Source organism: Colletotrichum navitas (assembly GCF_030913465.1).
Source record: "Colletotrichum navitas strain CBS 125086 chromosome Unknown LY79scaffold_24, whole genome shotgun sequence".
Lineage (NCBI taxonomy): Eukaryota > Fungi > Ascomycota > Sordariomycetes > Glomerellales > Glomerellaceae > Colletotrichum > Colletotrichum navitas.
This window is the reverse complement of record NW_026850570.1, coordinates 366,457-385,069: the sequence shown is the minus strand read 5'-3', so window position 1 is coordinate 385,069 and position 18,613 is coordinate 366,457. Positions and strand designations below refer to the sequence as shown.

Here is an 18,613-nt window from a genome sequence, read left to right as displayed (position 1 = left end):
GAACTCCCAGCCAGAACAGACCCTGCTAATACCTGAGTTGCAGTGCTAGTCCCTGCTCCGTCTGCGTGGTATAGCGTGTAGGTCAAGGTTGACTTAGATGGTGTACTTGGCATAGATGTCGACGATGCGGTCGAGGAGCTCAAAGCCAGACTTCTTGATCACGCTGGGGTTGTTGTCGTCCATGAAATAGCGGTGGTCGAAGGGGTCTCGGGCATTCGAGGCCCAGTGAGGCGTACAGCGCGGCGTCGTCCTGTGAAAGTGTGGTGTATGAGACGGGCGAAGAAGAAGTCGGCCTTCTCCTTGCCGAGGACCTCCATCATGGCCGCTCAGTGCTCATGCCCGTGGCCGGCGTAGCCGGTGGTGAAGCTTTCCATGCTCAGCATGCTGCTGATGCTAGCCCCCTTGAGGAGTATCTCTTTGTCATTTTCGTCAACAATCTTTATACCGCTGACGCGCAGCGTCGTGATCAGCGGGTTGGACGGTTGTGCTGGCATTGTTACAGGCTTGCTCTGGCGTGAGGTGCCGGTTTGAAAGTCAACTTTGCTGGGCAATCGGTTCCAAGAGACCGACGCTTTACACCGTCAAGCTCATGGCAATGTCGAAATGATTGATCAATTTATCAATGCCGATCCATTCATTCTCCCCTCTCAGGGGGTTTCCCTGCCATCATTGCGCGTCGCTTGGGAAGCGGCCTCATGGCCCCCTCACGATCAGTCTTACAAGCAACATTCCCCGAGATCCGGGTGCAGCGAGCTTGGCCAAACGCCAAGATTGGGCAATGGATCTTGGAGGACTTCCTACGTTCGGAATACCCATGATAAGCCTCCATTTTGTCCAAGACGAAGAACCAGTCAGGTTATTCTTCATGCGCGTTATATTGAACCGCAGCTCGAGTCTCGTCTTCCAGTTATCATGCCACTCGCTTTCAGCCTGAATGTATCAATGAGGTGATCTTATAGTTCAACTGCTACGGCTCATAGACTCGGTTTGATGAGATTTGTCTAAGCTACGTTATAGGTAATGGCGCCAATAGCATCAAGCAGGCCCTCTCCAGCAAGCACCTTGTACTTTTTATGATCAGCGTCTCGCATCCTAGAAAGCGGGGGGCGCCAATCACCTCCTGGGCATCTCCATATCATAGAGAAGGCAGAGGCAACGCGGAAGCCATCTTGTCCCTCACGCCGCTTGACTGTGATAGCATCGCCGATGCTACCAATACCATGGCGTTCCGCTAGAAAGGCCGTATCGTTGGGAGCGTGTCCTGATTGCTATGTATGTAGCCCGAACGGTTAACGACGAGTCCATACAGATGGTTGTGGAATCACTTCTGGGCCAGTTCTGTCACGGCAGCTGAGACCGCCGTTTAAGGAAAGTTGTGATTCATCGAGTTCTTCGTTCCCAGCACCAAAGACCTTCCATTTGCTCGTCATCGTAATACATCAAGACCTTTACTGGAAGTCTTTCGCAATCCTAATCTGCTCCATTAGGCTCCCGACATCGCCCTCAACATTCTCCATTCCCTTGCGAACCAGCGCCTCGACCCACTCCCCTCTGGGCCTGAACAGAGCCTCGAAGGGCTGCGGGCCGATGATGATGCCGAAAGGGGGCATGGCCATCGGGTCAATCACCCTCTTCTTCTTCGTCGAGGTGGCCGGGTCGTCGTCGACCGGCGGCGCCTCCATGTCGAACGCCCACAGCAGCCGCGCGGCCATGATCCACAGGCCGTCCCGCCCCACGTGCCTGCCGGGACACAGCCGCCTCCCGTAGCCGAACGAAGTCCTCGGCAGGTCGTCCCGCTCGAGCCACCGCTCCGGCCGGAAGTCGTCGGCGTCGGCGCCGAAGGCCTCCCGGTCCCGCGTGATGGCCCACTGGGAGGCCACGACGGCGGCGCCTCTCGGGATCCGGTAGCCCATGAACTCGTCCTCCTCGGCCGCCGCGTGGACCATCCCCTCGGGTATGAGGGGCCGCCAGCGCATCACCTCGTCGATGACGGCGTTGACGTACGGCAGCGCCGCGCCGTCGGCGTACGTCGGCATCCTCGCGCGGCCGACGACCTCGTCCAGCTCCGCCTGCGCCTCGCGCATGACGCGCGGGTAGGTCACCATGGCGACGACGAGCCAGCAGAGGATCGTCACCGTCGTCTCGCCGTTGGCCAGCGTCAGCGCCGCCGCCACGAAGGCCAGCTCCGCCTCGCACACATCCTCCTCTCCGAGACGGTCCGCGCCGCGGGCGACCTGCTTGCTGATGTTGTATCCGGGCTGCTTCAGCGCCCTGCGGAAGTTCGCCAGATGGTGCGAGACCTCGCGCTCGTACAGCTTCTCCCCGGCCCGCTTCCAGGGGGAGACGCAGCGCGGGATGTGCCTGAGCCATGTGAATGTGTCGATCCACCAGGGGGGGGCGTTCAGGACCTCCAGCGTTGAGGTGTTGTTGAAAAAGTCCATCTCGTACTCTGTGCCGGGCTCTCCCTTTCGCAGACGGTACCCCCAGACGATCAAGCTCATGGCGCTCGCGGACGCACGTCGGAAATCCCAGTGAGGGTTTTGGGGCACCACAGCCGCCGTCTGCTTCTCCCCGGTGCCTTGGCCCGGTTTCGGTTTGCCCTCCGCAAGCATGTCGTTCAGAAGCTGGAGAGACTCCATCTCCTCAATGGGATGGTAGAGCACCGAGGACCGGGGGTTTAACCCGTGGACGTGTAGGCGCTGGTGTAGGCGGAGCCGAGCATCGTATTGACGAAAGAGCATGTTGTAGCCCTTGACCACGAGCTCGGAGGCAGTGTAGCTGAAAGACCGGTTCGAGTAGTTGCTGGCCCGCTTGTTGAGGAGCTCGTGGGCCGCTTCCACGGTGGTCAAGACAACCGTGGGCTGCCCTCCAACCTCGTAGTAGGCTACCGGGCCGTAGACATGTTTCCATTGGAGATGGGTCAGCCAGCTGTAATGGGTAGGGCTATTGAAGAGGTTCCCGATGATGGGGAGTCTCGGCGGTCCCGGTGGCAGAGGCAGCTTCGAGTACCGCTGGCGACCACGACGGATACGAGACGCGAGCAGGTAGACACCGACAGAGGCTACGAGGAATAAGACGGAGAGGACGGGCAGTGTTCTGGAATGCGATGTTTCGCGATGTCCCGCAAGGCCTTCCATTGTTTCCGAAGTCAGTTGGGCTTGTGTAAAGGCCGATAACGTGTCTTTGCTGGCTACATGAAAGAGACACAGGCAATAGGAAGAGAGGAGAAATACTAGATGCGTTTTACCCGAGGCAGTTTCGCACCTTGTCTATGCCAGTCATCTTGGCCTCGGTAACATGACGTGTATAACCGATGTATGGTAAGACGCCTAGGACTCTCGTCCCCGCACTTCGTGCCTCTCGCTTCGATGTCGTGGAACGCACTTTGCTACGGACGGCGATGTGAGGAAACCCCGGTGGTGACGATTTGCTACCCTTTATTGGACGCGCATAACCGATGCCCTCCAATGCCCATTTTCGAGAGATTTCTCGAGTATCTATTCTGATGCAGCCCGAGAGCATGTGCGATCGGCACTGCTCGTGTTCGCCACTCTTGTTCAGCCTGCAGCGTCGCAGCGCATGCTCGCCCAGACCGGACCCTTCAGTTTTGGGCAATATTGCCGTTTCCTTCGCATACAGCCGTATCCAACGGCCCTCCACCACGAGAGCGCGGCTGTGGATAATGCCAGCAGCTGCGGGATGAACCACGGTTGCACGTCCCACTGGCGACCCTTCCTTCCGAGGAGTTTTGATAGGTGCTTGGCATGCAGACTGTAGCAGCTTGGTTGCCCTATTCATCTTCGAGGGTCTTACGTGAGCAGCCCGTGTATGGCTGACACAATGGTCCGATTAACCACTGCTCAGTACTATTCAACGTGTAGCATTCTGCCGGCGCGGCCGTGGTCTCTAGCGCCGACTCCATCGTACCCCCGCTGGCTTCCCGATGAACGGCTGCCCCATAGGCCGGACATGGTACTATTACCAGACTATTCCTCGCTAGCGCGGCCTTTGGCGCCCGTCAATGCGGCTGCCGGGTCGAGGAATCGTCAGGCGTTAGCAGTAGCGGCCATCTGCACAATCGTGGCTGTCGTGGCCGTCGCGGCTGGGCGTCAACGACGGCCGATTAATGAGAGAGTAGTGAGATATCACCGAGAACGATATTCGAGGACGGGAAACAGCAAGACGGAAACGGGAAACGCGGATACTGATTTTAGCCTCAGAAACAATCTACCAGTACCAGAGAGCCTCTCCCAAGCCTTGCCGATTCCTCTCAAACTCCGTCACCAAGAACAAAACTCAAAACAGCCAATCAGACCACCCGGGATAGATATATATTCTCGCTCGCAATGCCCAAACAGTTCCAAGTCTTGTCGTCTCGTCGTCATGTCGTGCAGTACCGCAGGGCAGCGCAGCGCAGTCAAACGTCGCCGCACCAGTTGCGCGCGAAGATAGGCTCACTCGCCGTCCCATTCGTTCCGCAGCGACGAGGGCTCAATGCGACTGGTACCGGTGCGTGTCCAACCCCGACGACCGTCGCCGGTGGTACCGTAGTGCGGGTTGAGGTCGCTGTAGGTGACGGGCAGATCCGACTCTTCGCCGCTGTCGTTGGCAGGGCTGGCAGCGTTGACAGCAGGAGATGCGGCGGAACCCGTGAGGAGAGGACGAGTACGCTCGCGCTCCTCGATAGGGCGATCAGACAGGCGGCTCCAGCTCTGCGCCCACCAGGCATGTCTCCAGTTGCTGGCGCTCTGCATGAAGAGCAAGGTGAGAACCTGGGTTCGTGTGAGGTCAGTTTTGGGGTATGGTGATAGTGCCAGAGGTCTGGAGAGGATGAAGGGGGAGGTCGCACCTGCAAAACGCCGACGGCGAGTACGACGGCCAGATCAATGGCCGAGTTGGTCAAGGTGGCATCGCGCCACGGGCCGACACAAGAGGTGTCGCGACCGAAGCGTTGGGCGCACTGTATGTTACCGGTGAAGGGCCAGGCACGGTCTTTGACGCTGTTCATGCCGCAGCAATCGAGGCTGTCCTGGATGCGGCGGATAGAGGAGGCGTCCTTGGCGGCAAACATGCGCTGCCAGGCGGTAGAGAGGGCGCAGTTGAGGGTATCGTGGGGAATGGCGGACTGCAACAAGAGGACGGCGATGGCTGTGGTCAGGATGCCCTGCAGAGCCTGTATAATTGTCGGGAAGAGCTGTTCGGTGCGAGCGGCCATGGAGTGTCGGGCTTTGAAGAGGAGGCGTGGGTAGTAGAAGGCGTTTATGGTGCCGAAAACGGGTAACAGGATGGGGAGAAAAGACAAGAAGGGTGCGATGGGGAGGGAGAGTCTTGTGCTCGAGACATGGACGATGCTGCGAAAAGTGGTCAGCCTAGAGTAAAGGTAACGGAGGGTGTAGGGGATGCTCGGCATGGGGACTTACATGGCCGTCGTGACGAGCCCGGCGGAGATCTATATGACAGTACACACGTCAGACATATGGAATGAATGCCTTTTTTTTCTTACTTCTAAAAACCGAAGATGGCTCTGAATGTGTTGGCGCTTACCAAGAGGAACACTATGCCCGGATTGATCAACATGGTGGATGCTGAACTCGGTAGCAGACACTGGAGGGGGATTTGGTCGCGGGTGTTGGATTAATGTCGAGGGAACAAAGCTGGACGTCGAATGAGATCAAGAAAGTCAGAAGGACGAAAGAACGAGACGAGGGGGGAGATCAATGATGAGCGTCCAGCTGCACGTGTAAATAGTGCAAAGGAGGAGCACATCAGATTGCGCGGTAAGTTGTGATATGAAGCAGACGAGGAGGAGGAGGAGGAGGACAGGAGAAGGGAGGAAGAAGGTGTGGCGCTGGCCGTCGCCCCCAAAAAGGTCAATCAAACAGGGCTCCCCCAAGTAACTTTTCGATCACTGTGCTAGGGCGGAAAGCTGCTGGGGGCAAACTAATCGGAGCATCCATCCTAGCACCCCCAAGCCGCCTGAGCTGCCCTAGCTCCCCCAAGCTCCCCTTGAGCCCCCCAGTCCACACCACCGAAGCTGCTTTTCTCCCTTAGCGCCATGAACCCTGGCAAAAGTCAACGTCATGAACAAGCTCCCCGAGAAGCTTATTTACTTTTTCAACCCAGCAGGCCATATTTGCACGATACAATTGGTACGTGTACTTACCTCAATCTGCTCCAGCATGCTGAGCATTGTCGCGGTTACACACGTATCGTGCTACTGGGTACTACTGTACGTACCTATACACCGTGAGCCGCCCAGACAGGCAGGCAGGCAGGCAAGCAGACAGACAGAAACCTCAGGCTGACACCGACATCCTTGGCTGCCAACGCGCCCGCCGCTGCCGGAGGCCGCTGGCGGTTTGACAGGCTGGCAGTCGTTCAACCAGTCAGTCGGCATCCTCAAAGGAAAGGGTGGGGGAGGCATGTCGGTGTGTCGACCGACCCTTGCTTGCTCCAGCTGCGGCCACCCGTTCCTCTCTTGAGGGCTTAGTTGTCGGACCCTGGGTCTTGTCGTATCGATCCAATGCCTCGTTGCGTGGGTACGCGTGCGTTGTCCACGTATCGGACGCCGTACCCGCATTTGGCAGTGCGGGTGCGGTGCGGTAGCGTTGCCATTGTCCAGAACGGCGACCCGATGATCTTCCGGCAGTGTGTAAGCCCAATTATCGACGGATCCGGGAGGGAGCGAGCTACTTACGTGTGCTTGTAGACGCCGACAGATTCATCGTCGCTTTTTTGGTTCTTTGCCATCACTGGACGGGTGGGTAAGCTAGTGATGACGACGGTGAGGGCGACGGGTTCTTCGGAAGGCGTCCCGATTCCGGCATCGAGATGGTGCAGCTGAATTGCTTATCCGCACTATTTTTGTGTGCCGCAATAATTCCTGTGTAAATTCCATGTAATGACATCGGACGTGTTTGTATTGGTGTATCAGCTGGCCCCCCATTCGCTTGCTGCTTGTCTTTCCGCCCGGTGGTCTAGGTAGATGTCTTGGCCTGCAATGCCCATGCTGCCGAATGCATGTCGTGCTCGCCAATGAGACGGACCGTGCGGTGGTGCATGACGATGTGGGAGGGGGTTTTGTTTTGCGGGCGCGGGTTCCGTTGCGGCCAGAAACCGAAACATCTCGAATGCCCTCGTCAGTCCGTCGACATTATCCTCCCCACCCGCTCCTCGTCCGCGGCACATCACTCGATCTGGACGAGTCAGGAAATCAACGGTGGGGTGGACGAGCGCACACTTTGCGTCGATGGTTTGGATTGTCTGTGCCTCCGAGGCGCTTTGCTACGCGGATGGCTTGACTAGCGGAAGAGTCGATTAGCGATGGGCCTGGCTCTGACTCCCTTTTGCATTAACATGGCAAAGGCAGATAACCGGGGATTTTCGTAGGGCTGGGTATCAAGTGTACGTACGATGCATGGCCGGTAGACAATACCTGACCTGAGGTGATTCGGTTTGCATGTTGTGGCAACGAATGTCAAGGATGGATCTAGGTGGACGCACGCAGCTACAACTCGCCCCGTGACAGGACCCACAAGGCTGAGAGGGTCCCGTCCCCCAGCAAGCCGTTCCGGCTCAAGATGCCCAGCCGGTAAAACATGCCGCCCAAGACCCGAAAGCTGACTACGCTGCCAATGGCGCGCCGGGGATTCGGCATTTGGCATTCTTGGCCTCGACGGCTGCTGCTACCTAGTTTACTTGACCAGATAGATAGGTACCGGTAGGTGGGTAGTGTAGAACCTAGAGAGCGCGCTGATCGAACCCGGTGAGGTGGAAACTTCACCACTTTCGACCTATAACATTCCAACCAACGCATTTATGCGACAGTAGGAAATCTGGTTGGATTCGGCATGATGATATTCAATGCACATTACACGGTCCCATTCAGCATTGCTATGTGTTCCTGAGCATAGTAAGATGAGCTGAAGACTCGACCTGGGAGAGACACGATATGCTCAAACCCCCCCACTTGTCGTCTCATGTACCTTGTACCGGTTTATGTGCTGTACACGTATACAAGTACCAGCGCTAAGACCCAGTCTAGCCGAAAGAGGATCACTTCAGCATGTATGATTGGCCTGAGCCGGCCGACTTATCCGCTTATCTAGTCCGACGTCTCCATAATATATCTCCACAACATGACCCCTCCATCGCATCGCAACGGCGAGCAGGAGCTCCAGCTCAGCTCAGCTGCACTGGGAAAGAGGGGAGTGGGAGCAAGCATAGAAAGACGGGGCGCCACAGCGACTGCGACCTTGCGCGGCGCACATCAGCCAAGACTGACGTCGTTTCTTCCTCTCTCTCACACCAACATCTCCCTCACTACTTTCGCTGTCTTTCTTGGCTGGTGTCGCATTCTCCATGCAATCCATATTCATTCCCTGTTTGCGCTCGTCTCACTCCTCCTCTTTTCCGACAAACGCCTTTATTTATCCCCAGAGCTGCACGACGCAACCGGCCGTCCTACGCTACTGACACGACCGCCAAAGACTGACACAACTCACACGACAAGCATTGCGCCGCCTCTCGACCTCTGAAACGCATCGCTTCGCTTCTTTCTAGATGGCTTCTCTCACATCCAAGTTCGCCAACCTGAATCCCTTCTCCAAGTCGGCCCCCGAGGATGAGGAGGAGCTTGGCGATGCCACCGACAACACAACCCTCGCCGGTGGTGGCCACGCCGCCCGCGACTCGGAACTCAAGCACCGCCTCCGCGTGAGCCGTGCTCTCCGCTCCTTTCTTGTCAACCAACACGCCATCTCGTCCGAGGATGCAAACCTCGATTCCGACCGCGCCAGCCCCGCCCTGCAGGCCCTCGTCAACAAGCCTCACATCAGTGTGCCGTCCGAGCTCATTGACAGGTCGCATCCCCTCCCCGAGTACTTTATCAGCTCCAGTCACAACACTTACCTCTTGGCCCACCAGCTTTTTGGAAGCTCCTCGGCCGAGGCCTACAACGAGACTTTGCACGCTGGTGCGCGCTGCGTCGAGATCGATGCCTGGGACAATCCCGACAACAAGGACGAGCCAAAAGTCACCCACGGCTACACACTGGTCTCTAATATCCCCTTCCGCGCCGTGTGCGAGACCATCCGCAATGTCGTCGACGAGGAGGCCAAAGCGCCCGAGCCCGCAGCACCCATTCTTCTATCCTTGGAGAACCATTGTAACCCCGAGGGCCAGCTTCGTCTGGTCCAGATCATGAGAGAGGTCTTCGGAGACCGCCTCCTCAGCCGAGCCGTGCGCGAGAAAGGCCACGCCGAGCAAGACGGCCAGGGCGACCACGTCCGTCTGGAAGATCTAGGCAACAAGATCGTCGTCATCGTCGAATACCACTTCCCAGGTGAACCTGACGACAGCAGCTCGAGCTCGAGCGACGACGATGAAGACGAGGAAAAGAAGGCCCGCCGCGACTACAGCGCCAAGAAGAAGGAGGCGCCTCCTTCTCTCATCATCCCGGAGCTCGAGGAGCTTGGCGTCTACGCCCAGTCCGTCAAGCCTGTTGACAACTCGTGGTACGAGGACACGCTGCAAGGCGCGCCGCACCACCACCTCATCAACGTTTCCGAGTCCGGCCTGGCCTCCCATATGCCCGAGGCGGCCGTCAAGATCGCCCGCCACAACGCCCACCATCTCATGCGCATCTTCCCCAAGGGCACGCGTATCTCGTCCAAAAACCTGCATCCCGTTCCCTTCTGGGGCGTGGGCGCCCAGATCTGCGCCCTCAACTGGCAGACTTTCGGTGCTTCGATGCAGATCAACGAGGCCCTCTTCAGCGGCTCCCAAGGTTTCGTCCTCAAGCCCGCCGAGCTCCGGTCCGGCGGGTCAGGCACGCTGGGCAACGGCAGAAAGAAGAAGCTTCGATTGCACGTCGCCGGCGCAACGGATATCCCCATACCCTCCGACCGCGACGACGACGAGACGATCAAGCCCTACCTCACCTGTACGCTTGTTCATCCTCACGACCTGGATATGGAGCCTCCCAAGAGGAAGACGGCGGGATACAGGCAGCACAAGCTCACCGGCTTCTTGCACAAGGGAGAGAACCCCCCGCCCACCGACCCGCTGTGGGACGAGGTGTTGGAGTGGGAGTACCAGGACAACGAGCTCGTCTTCCTGCGGATGCTCGTCAAGAGCGATGACAGCTTCTCGAGGAACCCGATCCTGGCTGTTGGCGCGGTGCGGTTGCTCTATACCGTTCCTGGTTGGGTCTTTATCCGGCTGCTGGATCTGAAGGGAAGGGAGACCAAGTGCTCCATCCTTGTCAAGTTCGAGTTTGTGGACGCCTGAGCGCGAATATGGGCGATACTTTTCACCTTGACAATGGCTGGCTCCCCTCTACAGCTCATGTCTCGAGTGCCATATGCTTTGCGCTGAGGACCCTCGCGCGATTGATGTATAGATGATGTTTATATGGACGACCCTGGGTACATAAACACGGTCAAAATTCAGTCAAGCAGCCCCTTTTGCGATGCTAATAACACGTCGTATGAAGAAGTCGTCTACGCAGCTCTGTCCTAGATGCTCATTACCTGGCTTTAACGCTTACCATGCCAAGATGGATAATATCTCTTCTCGGCTCTATGTTACGCGGACGATAGCAAGAGGCCGTCCGGGACAGGGGTCAGATCTGATCTTCCGATCGTGGACTGGGCGAACTTTTTTTCCCCATCAGCCTTGACCGGAGAGAAAAGGGTACTTTTGCCCAGACTAAACCTGTCTGCTTTTTTCTTTCCAGGCAATGGGAGACAGGTATAAGAACACGTTTATTTCCCATCCCGATTGTATCCTGGGTCCCGTGGCCTCTGTGTCGATTGTGTACCCGCTAGATATCCCGACACAAATGAGCCTGCCATCATGAGGATCCCGACTATCGCGACCGCCTTCGCGACCGTTTGCGCCGTGCTCGCCCAGGGCAGAAGCTTCACCGGCCCTCGCGCAGCAAGTGCCTGGCATGACTTGTCACGGATCCCGCTTCTCCCACGACAGGAGCATGCCGCCGTGGCGATCAACTCGACGGCCATCGCCGTCTTTGGAGGCATCACGGGGTCCTCGGCGACGGGCGTGTGGAACAACACCGATCTCGTCACCCTGTACGACGTCCCCTTGGACACATGGACCCCGCCGCTTCTTTGCCCGTGGCCCTCAATCACCCCAACACCGCGGTGGTCGACGGCAGGATCTACCTCCTCGGCGGCCTCGCCGAGAAGTTCGATCAGAACGGGACCTGGAGGGCGGTCCCGGACAGCTGGGTCTACGACCCGGCGCGAGACCGCTGGGAGCCCGTCGCCCGCTTCCCTCCTGGCACGGAACGGGGCAGCGCGGCCGTCGGCGTCTCCGGCACCAAGATCTACCTGGCCGGCGGCCTTCGGTCCATGGAAACAGTCCCCGGCGGCACGATCGCCACAGTCGACGATGTATCGGTGTACGACACGGCGACAGACACCTGGACCTCTCTCGGGACTCACCCCTTGCCACAGCCCAGAGACCACGCTGGCGGAGCCGTTGTCGCCAATGTGTTCTATGTGATTGGCGGCAGGCACGTTGCCGGGGGGCTCTTCGCAAGCGACTCCGTATACGTCCTCGGCCTCGACGCCCTCGACGCCGGCGACGCCGGGTGGCAGACTGCGAGCACCTCGCCGCTCCCGACCGCCAGGGCCTGGCACGGCACGGCCGTGTTTAGCGATCGTATCTACACATTCGGCGGGGAGGGAAACCTTCAGGCGGCCTCGGGGGTGTTCAGCGAGACAGAGGTGTTGGACCCGGCGACGGGAGCCTGGGCGAGCCTGGAGCCCATGAGACGCCCGCGCCACGGCTCGGCGGCTGTCGCCGTCAGCGACGGCATCATCGTTCCGGGGGGAGGGGTGTCCTGGGGGTCTAGTTCGGTTGACACGGCGGATATGTTCCGCTCTTGAGTGCCAAGCTACTTCAATTCAGGCCCAGATATGCGGGACATATGCTGCAAATGCCGTGCAACAAGAGCGTCGGCTTGATTTACCAATGAACCAGCCACCTACCATCGAACCCTACATCTTCTGAAGAAACAAAAATAAAAATATACATCTGACGCAAGACAGCTCTCCACCTTCCGATGGGTCCGTCATTCTTCCCGGGCAGAGTCTCTTGGAATTGACAATGTATCGCGTCCAGGATGTGACCTTGTCGCCGAACCATTAACCCGGCGTCATATAGAGTGCAGTGGCCGCCGCCTGCTCGTGACCCTTTCCCTCCCCCTCGGCTCCCCCGGCTCCGCGGCATAATCCGACCGCGGAACCCACTGAGTAAACACTCGTCGCCGGGGGGTTGGGTGCCAGAGTGGCGGGCGTCTAAACCATACGGTATCCACGGCACTGTGGGCGGCGAGTAGGTAGAGTACCTAGATAGCTTCCATCGTGACTAAGAAGACTATAACCCCCCTCCCCCAAAATCCTCCTACTTCCCCAAATTCGTGTAGCCTGCTGGAAATTCAGGACTCTGGGCCGGAGCACACCGCGAAGGATCCGAGCCTCCGGGGCCACCCTTGGATGGCCTGGCGGGCCGCTTTCGGCCAGCGTGCGTCGGGCCCGGGCTCGGCCTTCTTTGTCATGCCCTCTTTTTTGGCCGCAGGGTAATAAACGTTCTAAACGAAACAGGCTGACAACACCAGGGACACGAGTGCGCCACCCCCGCCTTTCCACGGGGATTTGCATGTGCGGGAGACAAACACTTTCTCGGGGGGGGGGGTCCATCGGCCTTTGCCGAGCCGATTCATCGTTCTTTTTTTAAACCCTCGGTGCCGCCGTGGACCCCGAATCATGGTCGTACAACCGGTGCCGAGGCGGAGAGGTCTCGAAAGTTTATTCAGCCAGAGTCTAAATACTCACAGCCATCATGCCATGAGAGAATTGCCGCACGGGGAAGGAAAAATAAGCTCTTTTAGACGTGAAGTCACGCAAAAGAGCCAGTTCGTAAAAAGGGGGGGAGGAAGGGTACCCGGGGGACAGGGGCTGAGGGCTGACGGGGCCACGTACACAGCCGTCTTGAAACGTTCAGACGACTCGTCACTGACTAGTTGTCCGATGCCTTTTTTTTTTTTGTCGTGACAAGTTTCGTCAGACCCGTCTCGGCTAACAAGCTGACTTGAAACACTCAGCCAGAGGGAGGGGGGGGACGGGAATCACTTCATTGTGATGGCGAAATGGTACCCGGATATCCCCTATCTGTTGAGCTACAGTTGTGTCTCTCACCGCCTCTCTCCACAGTCGCAGCGGCATCAAGTAGATGATTACAGCAAAAAGATGTGAATGATATAAAAAATAAAAAAAAAGTCATTCAAATTGAGTTTTTGGAGCTACGCTTTTTGGTATTTCTCTTTTTATTTCTCGAGTCTTCCAAAAAAAGAATATGAATGATAGAAAAAAAAGAAGAAAAAAAAGTTGCCACCACCAAACCCCGATCCCCCCTCGGGAATTAGAAATTCACGCCGGCGCCGGCGCCGGCGCCGCCGCCCTGCGTCTTGAACGTCCTCGTGACGCGCGGGTCCCACTTCATCTTGTTCTTCCTCTCCATCTCCTGCTGCCGCTCGGCCTCGAGCTCGTCGAGATGCGCAAAGTCGCGCCGCCCGGCAAAGGGCCACCGGCCCTTGCGGTAGAGCATGCCGATGGCGAGCCCGAAGATGGCTATGCCGCCGACGGAGCCCAGGGCGATGGGCAGCGCCGGCATCAGCTTCACGCCGCCGCCGCCCCCCGACATCTCCGCCTGGCTCGGCTCGGCGATGCCGCCGGGGAACGGCGTCGGTGTCGGCGTCGGCGTCGGCGTCAGCGTTAAGAACGACGTGGCCAGCGTTGTCGGGACGGCGGCGGACGAGAGAAGGATGCTGCTGATGATGATGTCGTTGCCGATGCTGCTGCTGCTGCTGCTGCTGCTTTCCGGCAGTGCTGGAGGCGGCGGCACCGGGGCGAAGGAGGGCGTCAGCGCCGCCGGGATCGAGGTCGGCGAGGGCGGTGGCGGCGTGGCCACCGAGGAGATGATGAAGGTGGTCAGCGGCCGGGCGGAGCTGGAGGGCGCGAGCGATGCCAGCGGCTGTGTCGGTGCCTGTGATGGGGGTTGAGGCGCCGCCGAGGTGTTCTGCCGCGCGGGTGCAGTTGACGATGCGGCCACTGCTGCCGCTGATGATGTCGAGGATGATGCTAGAGATGACGGGGCCGGCGGTGATGGTGGTGATGCTGACGATGACGACGATGGTGAAGCGGTTGATCTCGCCTGTCTCAGAGACGTCGTCGCCGGTTCTGTTGCCTCTGCGCTGGCTGTGCTTGGCGTCCCCGTTCTGGTGACGGATTCCGAGGAAGGCGCGTCACCGTCCCCAAGGCCGAGGTCGAGTCTGATCCCTGGAAGAAGGCCGGACATGATGCAGCTCAAGCGTCTTGCACGACGGAGAGCGGGTGTTGTACTACGTGGAGAAAGTTGGTATAAAGACGAGACGAGTGTATGGTATATCCCGGACTTGAATGTTGGTATCGCAGCGTCGTAGGAAGAAGGGGGTATCTCAGTTGTTACGTTTTGTTGTTGGTGAAGCCAGCATTAGAGAGACGTCCGTAAGAAGAGTCCCTTTTTTTTTTCTTTCCTGCAATCTCTTGATGAAGGCCGAGGCGGAATTAAGCGGTCCAGTATCGAGCGTATAAAGGCGGAGAGGTGGTTGATATGGTAGAATGAGAGGAGGTCAGGTCGTCGATGTAAGTCGTCCAGCGGCTCAAACAATCTTGCCTGTACCTTTTTTTTTTTTTTTCGTTCTTCCTGCCGACCAAGTCAAGGGAAAGCTAGGCTGTCACCGTCGGGATTTTTCTGTTCAAACAATACAAATTAAACAAGCAATAAACATAACGCAGTGATGGTCCCGAAAATACAACAAAGGAGCCACGGTTCACCTGTCCGGGAGAAAAGAGGGCTGCGACACATCTTTAAACAATGTGTGGTCACCTCCTTCCCCCCCCCCCCCCCCCCGGGGGTTTCCCTTGCCGTGTGATGCACGCGTACCCGCTCCCTCTCCCGCTCTCTCTCATTCTCTCTCACTCACTCTCTCACTCTCTCTCTCTCTCTCACTCTCTCTCACTCTCTCTCTCTCTCTCACTCACACACACACACACACACACACACCCTCTCTCTTACACTCCCTCTCACATAATCGGACGATGCTCTCTCCCGCATTGCTTCGGTCCCTCGAGATTCCATGCTCTCAACCAATCTCCCGAGGAACCTTGCTTGGAGAGTTTACGCTGACGTGACACAGAGCTGGGACAGCCATCACCCAGAGCAGCCCGCCACCAAACAACGGCAGCGAAGAGGGACGGGGGATCTACAGGGGGGTCGTGTCCGTCTCACAATGGTATTGGTCCCTGCACGCCAGCCGGAGGCTCAAGCGCGGCTCCGGTGCAAGCACGAGAACAACCCTCTGGGTGGTGTTGGTCCCGCATCCCCGCAGGGCTATCGCCAGACCATGTCAGACGTGGAACGTTTGGGTTGATACTCGCGAGGCCAATGAGGCCCTGGATTCCCAACGCCGTCCCACCTTTCGCTACCTCCCCTGCGGTCAAAACCCCTCAGTTCCAGGTTCATCCCTTTGTTACCCCGTTATTGCAGATCAGCCTCTTTAGCATCTAGGTGCGGTCTACCGTCTGTCATACGACGTCAGCCCTCAGAAGAGAGGGAAGGGAAAAGAAAAGAAAGAAAAAAAAAATACTGGCGTTGCATTCTCCAAGTTGCAAGGGCAGTCTCGCTACCACTCAAACCTATTCAACATGGAATAAGGTAAACTGGGTATCGACTCCTCGTTCCCAGAGACCAGACTATTGGGAAGCGACCGATTGCAACCTCTCGATAGTCTCGTATTCTTCTTCTGTTCATTCTTCTACCTCTTCCTCCTATCCCTGGCCTCTTCGTCCCCTTTCACGCCCGAGTTCCCACATCCACGCCGTCAGCTGTTAACCAGGGCCTTGATACAGCATTCATAGAGAATGCATGATCCCCGCTTCACAACATTTCCCCCGGCTCCCGGCGATCCAACACTCCTCGGGGTTTCTGACAGGCGGGATAGAACTCTTTCCTGATACTCTTCAGTCGCAGGCACCACCCCATCAAGGGGGTGTTGTCGCTCCTTGGTGATCTCTGCGGCTCCGCTGGCAGCCTCGGCGACGGGGAAATTTCTCGCTGACTTGGGCTTTGCTATCATTGTTGGTTGCGCTGCTGTCCCGTGTAAACCCCCCCCCCCCCCCCCCCCCCACGCGAGGCCTAATATTACTGGGCTGGCTTTGCACCACCTTCTGATCTACCTTGCCGCCGGCCTGCCAATTTCCATGCGACGGCGTCAGTCGACTCAGGACGCTGTCGGATTGTTCACCTGAGCGGGCTCTCTCGGTCACTGTCGAAACGCTCTTGCGGGTGGGCGAGCGGCTCGGCGGTCCGCCGAAGTCCTATATCACCAAGGCAGGCCCTTACTTCGGACGACGAGCAGCCCGGCTTCGAAGCTATGTGTTCCAGGTCGCCAAGAGTCTTATTCTTGGCAGGTTATAGAAACGCCTTTTCCGCGATCCTACACAAGTGCATCATATGGCCGTCCGAACTATTCGGCCCAGCCCAAATAGGGAGGAAATAATTGTAATGGCCCAAGACGGATGCGTCGGCCGGTAAGAAAACTGGTGGTACACGAGATTGGAAGCCGCTTGATGCTTCGATATACCAACCTTCCTATGACCTGACCCCCACATGGAATAATTGCTTCTTCCTTTCACCCTCGGACGCAGCATGAAGACACGGCTCGCTGTCGGACAAGAGTCCTCCCGAGCGACCTCGCACCTAAGAATAGCAACCCCTCTAATACAGAGTCGGCGGAGACCTAGAACTCCCCGATGGGTTATAGACGCGAGGACGCATCTTACAGTCCTCAACGACTATCTTTCTTTCTTAGAGCCTACCACGTACGTATACCACTCGCACAGAACTGGCTGTGACGTACCCACATCGACCGTGCTGGTACCAACATCCAAGTACAGGCAAAAAAAAAAAAAAAAAAAAAAAAAAAAAAAAAAAAAAAAAAAAAAAAAAAAACCAGTCTTCGTAAACCCCTGTCTGCCCAGAAGTCTGTGTTTCGTCTGATGAGCAGACAGGATATGGTCACAGCACCTGCATCCCAACCCTCCACGGGAAATCCTAACCCAACTACCTATCTTCTTCACCACACCGGGGCTCCACTGCCAACCCCCAAAGCTGACAGGCTTGCGTCGAGTATCTCATCAGTTTCACCATCCACTCGGCAACTCAGCTTCTGGGACAGATCATCTCGCCTCACACACTCTGTCACGCTTTTGATCTTTCGAAATGGGTGATGATGAGCATGAATCCCCCCACCGATTAACTTGCTTTCAAATGGTTGAGGTGGAAATCGCCACCCCCCTGACCGCGGGACAATCTCCCCAAAGGAGGAAATGCTCCAGAGAACCAAGAAGGAAACCAACGATCATGACCAGATGATGATGCCTCCACGTGACCTTGTCCGAATCCCAGGAGCCGCCGAGCTGCGGGGGCATCGATCCAATATCATGGCCCTTATGCCGCACCGCCGATGTTGAACGGGTGGTTCTCGGTATTTTGGCCGAATGCATCACTAGATCTACTCTGAAACCTCTCGCTACCACGACGAATTCTCATTTGGTAAACTCGAGAGCCTCCCCACCCCAGAAGGTATATATATATACATATATATAAATGAAAAAATTAGCCAATTGCTTGCTGCTGGAAAGATGTCCATCGGAAAAAAGAAAAGAAAAAAAGAAAAAGATCCATTGCCACCCGTCGTTAAGCCATGAGGGACGCATGACGAGGTGCAACAAGCCAGTGCCGACCTTCCGGATCCCAAGGGTTTCCCGCCAGTTCCAAGAAACATCGAGTTTCACCTTGCCATCCATGAATATATCTCGTCGGCCCAGTCCCTTCTGGGTGCAGCTTGCGGGTTAAACTGGGAATTCTCCAAGAGTTCGGCCCATCGGCATGCCTGCTAGGCTTGTTTGGGGTGACATCGCGCTGTTGGAGAAACGCACCTCTCTCGTGGCGTTCCCAGCCAGGTGTATCGGGCTGGCTGTTGGCTCCCCCCTGGATAGGGCTGACGTACGATGTTTCGATCTGAGATGGAGGGGGAGAGATAGGGGATTGTATTGCATCAAGTTCAACGCTTTCTTTTCGAATGCAACCGCTTCGCGCAGCTGCCTCTTTTAGGACGACGCCGCACAATATGCACTCTGGCGAGTAGAAGAATCGAGACGAGTGCGGCGCGCGACCAGTAGCACACTGTTCCATGTCGCCGGCTTCTGTCTATTGGTGGAACTGAGAGAAACCGAGATGCCAATGAATCCTGTGTATTGTTAAGCTGCTCAACTCACAGCTGCCCGACTTGTGCGCTCGGGTGTCCAGTGTAGTCAAGCTACTCATTTGTTGGACACTCCTGCGAAACTGTTCACCTGTGAGACACGGCAGGGCATTGTTCCGTGTCGAGGAATCAGAGCAGGGGTCGTGGTTGGTGTATCCGTCGCCTTGGAACGCTCTGTTTCCATCCGAGTCACCAGTGTCGAAAGTTACCAAGATGAGG

General features: G+C 57.1%; 7 protein-coding genes across 7 annotated transcripts; 2 read left to right on the top strand and 5 right to left on the bottom strand.

The window, feature by feature from the left end:
• Positions 1 to 93: 93 nt before the first annotated feature.
• On the bottom strand, positions 94 to 3,137 carry LY79DRAFT_669209 (cytochrome P450; the record flags this gene model as incomplete). The annotated part of the gene is made up of 2 exons (XM_060563612.1): positions 94 to 250; positions 1,453 to 3,137. The coding sequence occupies 2 exons, from the start codon at positions 3,135 to 3,137 to the stop codon at positions 94 to 96; spliced, it is 1,842 nt and encodes a 613-aa protein (XP_060414972.1).
• A 979-nt stretch (positions 3,138 to 4,116) lies between these two features.
• LY79DRAFT_177083 (tetraspanin) lies at positions 4,117 to 5,895 on the bottom strand. Its single transcript, XM_060551268.1, has 4 exons — positions 5,545 to 5,895; positions 5,421 to 5,449; positions 4,850 to 5,351; positions 4,117 to 4,772 (listed from the first exon to the last, which is right to left on the bottom strand). The coding sequence occupies exons 1-4, from the start codon at positions 5,575 to 5,577 to the stop codon at positions 4,455 to 4,457; spliced, it is 882 nt and encodes a 293-aa protein (XP_060414971.1). The 5' UTR covers positions 5,578 to 5,895; the 3' UTR covers positions 4,117 to 4,454.
• LY79DRAFT_177097 (uncharacterized protein) lies at positions 5,732 to 6,870 on the bottom strand. The gene is made up of 4 exons (XM_060551270.1): positions 6,698 to 6,870; positions 6,443 to 6,639; positions 6,238 to 6,367; positions 5,732 to 6,062 (listed from the first exon to the last, which is right to left on the bottom strand). The coding sequence occupies exons 1-4, from the start codon at positions 6,723 to 6,725 to the stop codon at positions 5,959 to 5,961; spliced, it is 459 nt and encodes a 152-aa protein (XP_060414970.1). The 5' UTR covers positions 6,726 to 6,870; the 3' UTR covers positions 5,732 to 5,958.
• On the bottom strand, positions 6,871 to 7,460 carry LY79DRAFT_177091 (uncharacterized protein). The gene is made up of 2 exons (XM_060551269.1): positions 7,413 to 7,460; positions 6,871 to 7,335 (listed from the first exon to the last, which is right to left on the bottom strand). The coding sequence occupies exon 2, from the start codon at positions 7,186 to 7,188 to the stop codon at positions 6,931 to 6,933; it is 258 nt and encodes an 85-aa protein (XP_060414969.1). The 5' UTR covers positions 7,189 to 7,335; positions 7,413 to 7,460; the 3' UTR covers positions 6,871 to 6,930.
• A 1,102-nt stretch (positions 7,461 to 8,562) lies between these two features.
• On the top strand, positions 8,563 to 10,290 carry LY79DRAFT_513967 (phosphatidylinositol-specific phospholipase C; the record flags this gene model as incomplete). Its single annotated transcript, XM_060554546.1, has 1 exon — positions 8,563 to 10,290. One exon carries the CDS (start codon positions 8,563 to 8,565, stop codon positions 10,288 to 10,290), a length of 1,728 nt encoding a protein of 575 aa, XP_060414968.1.
• A 567-nt stretch (positions 10,291 to 10,857) lies between these two features.
• Positions 10,858 to 11,915, top strand: LY79DRAFT_589724 (uncharacterized protein; the record flags this gene model as incomplete). The annotated part of the gene is made up of 2 exons (XM_060561060.1): positions 10,858 to 11,093; positions 11,180 to 11,915. The coding sequence occupies 2 exons, from the start codon at positions 10,858 to 10,860 to the stop codon at positions 11,913 to 11,915; spliced, it is 972 nt and encodes a 323-aa protein (XP_060414967.1).
• A 1,258-nt stretch (positions 11,916 to 13,173) lies between these two features.
• On the bottom strand, positions 13,174 to 14,536 carry LY79DRAFT_177073 (uncharacterized protein). The gene has a single exon (XM_060551267.1). The coding sequence runs from the start codon at positions 14,383 to 14,385 to the stop codon at positions 13,450 to 13,452; it is 936 nt and encodes a 311-aa protein (XP_060414966.1). The 5' UTR covers positions 14,386 to 14,536; the 3' UTR covers positions 13,174 to 13,449.
• Between the last annotated feature and the right edge of the window lie 4,077 nt (positions 14,537 to 18,613).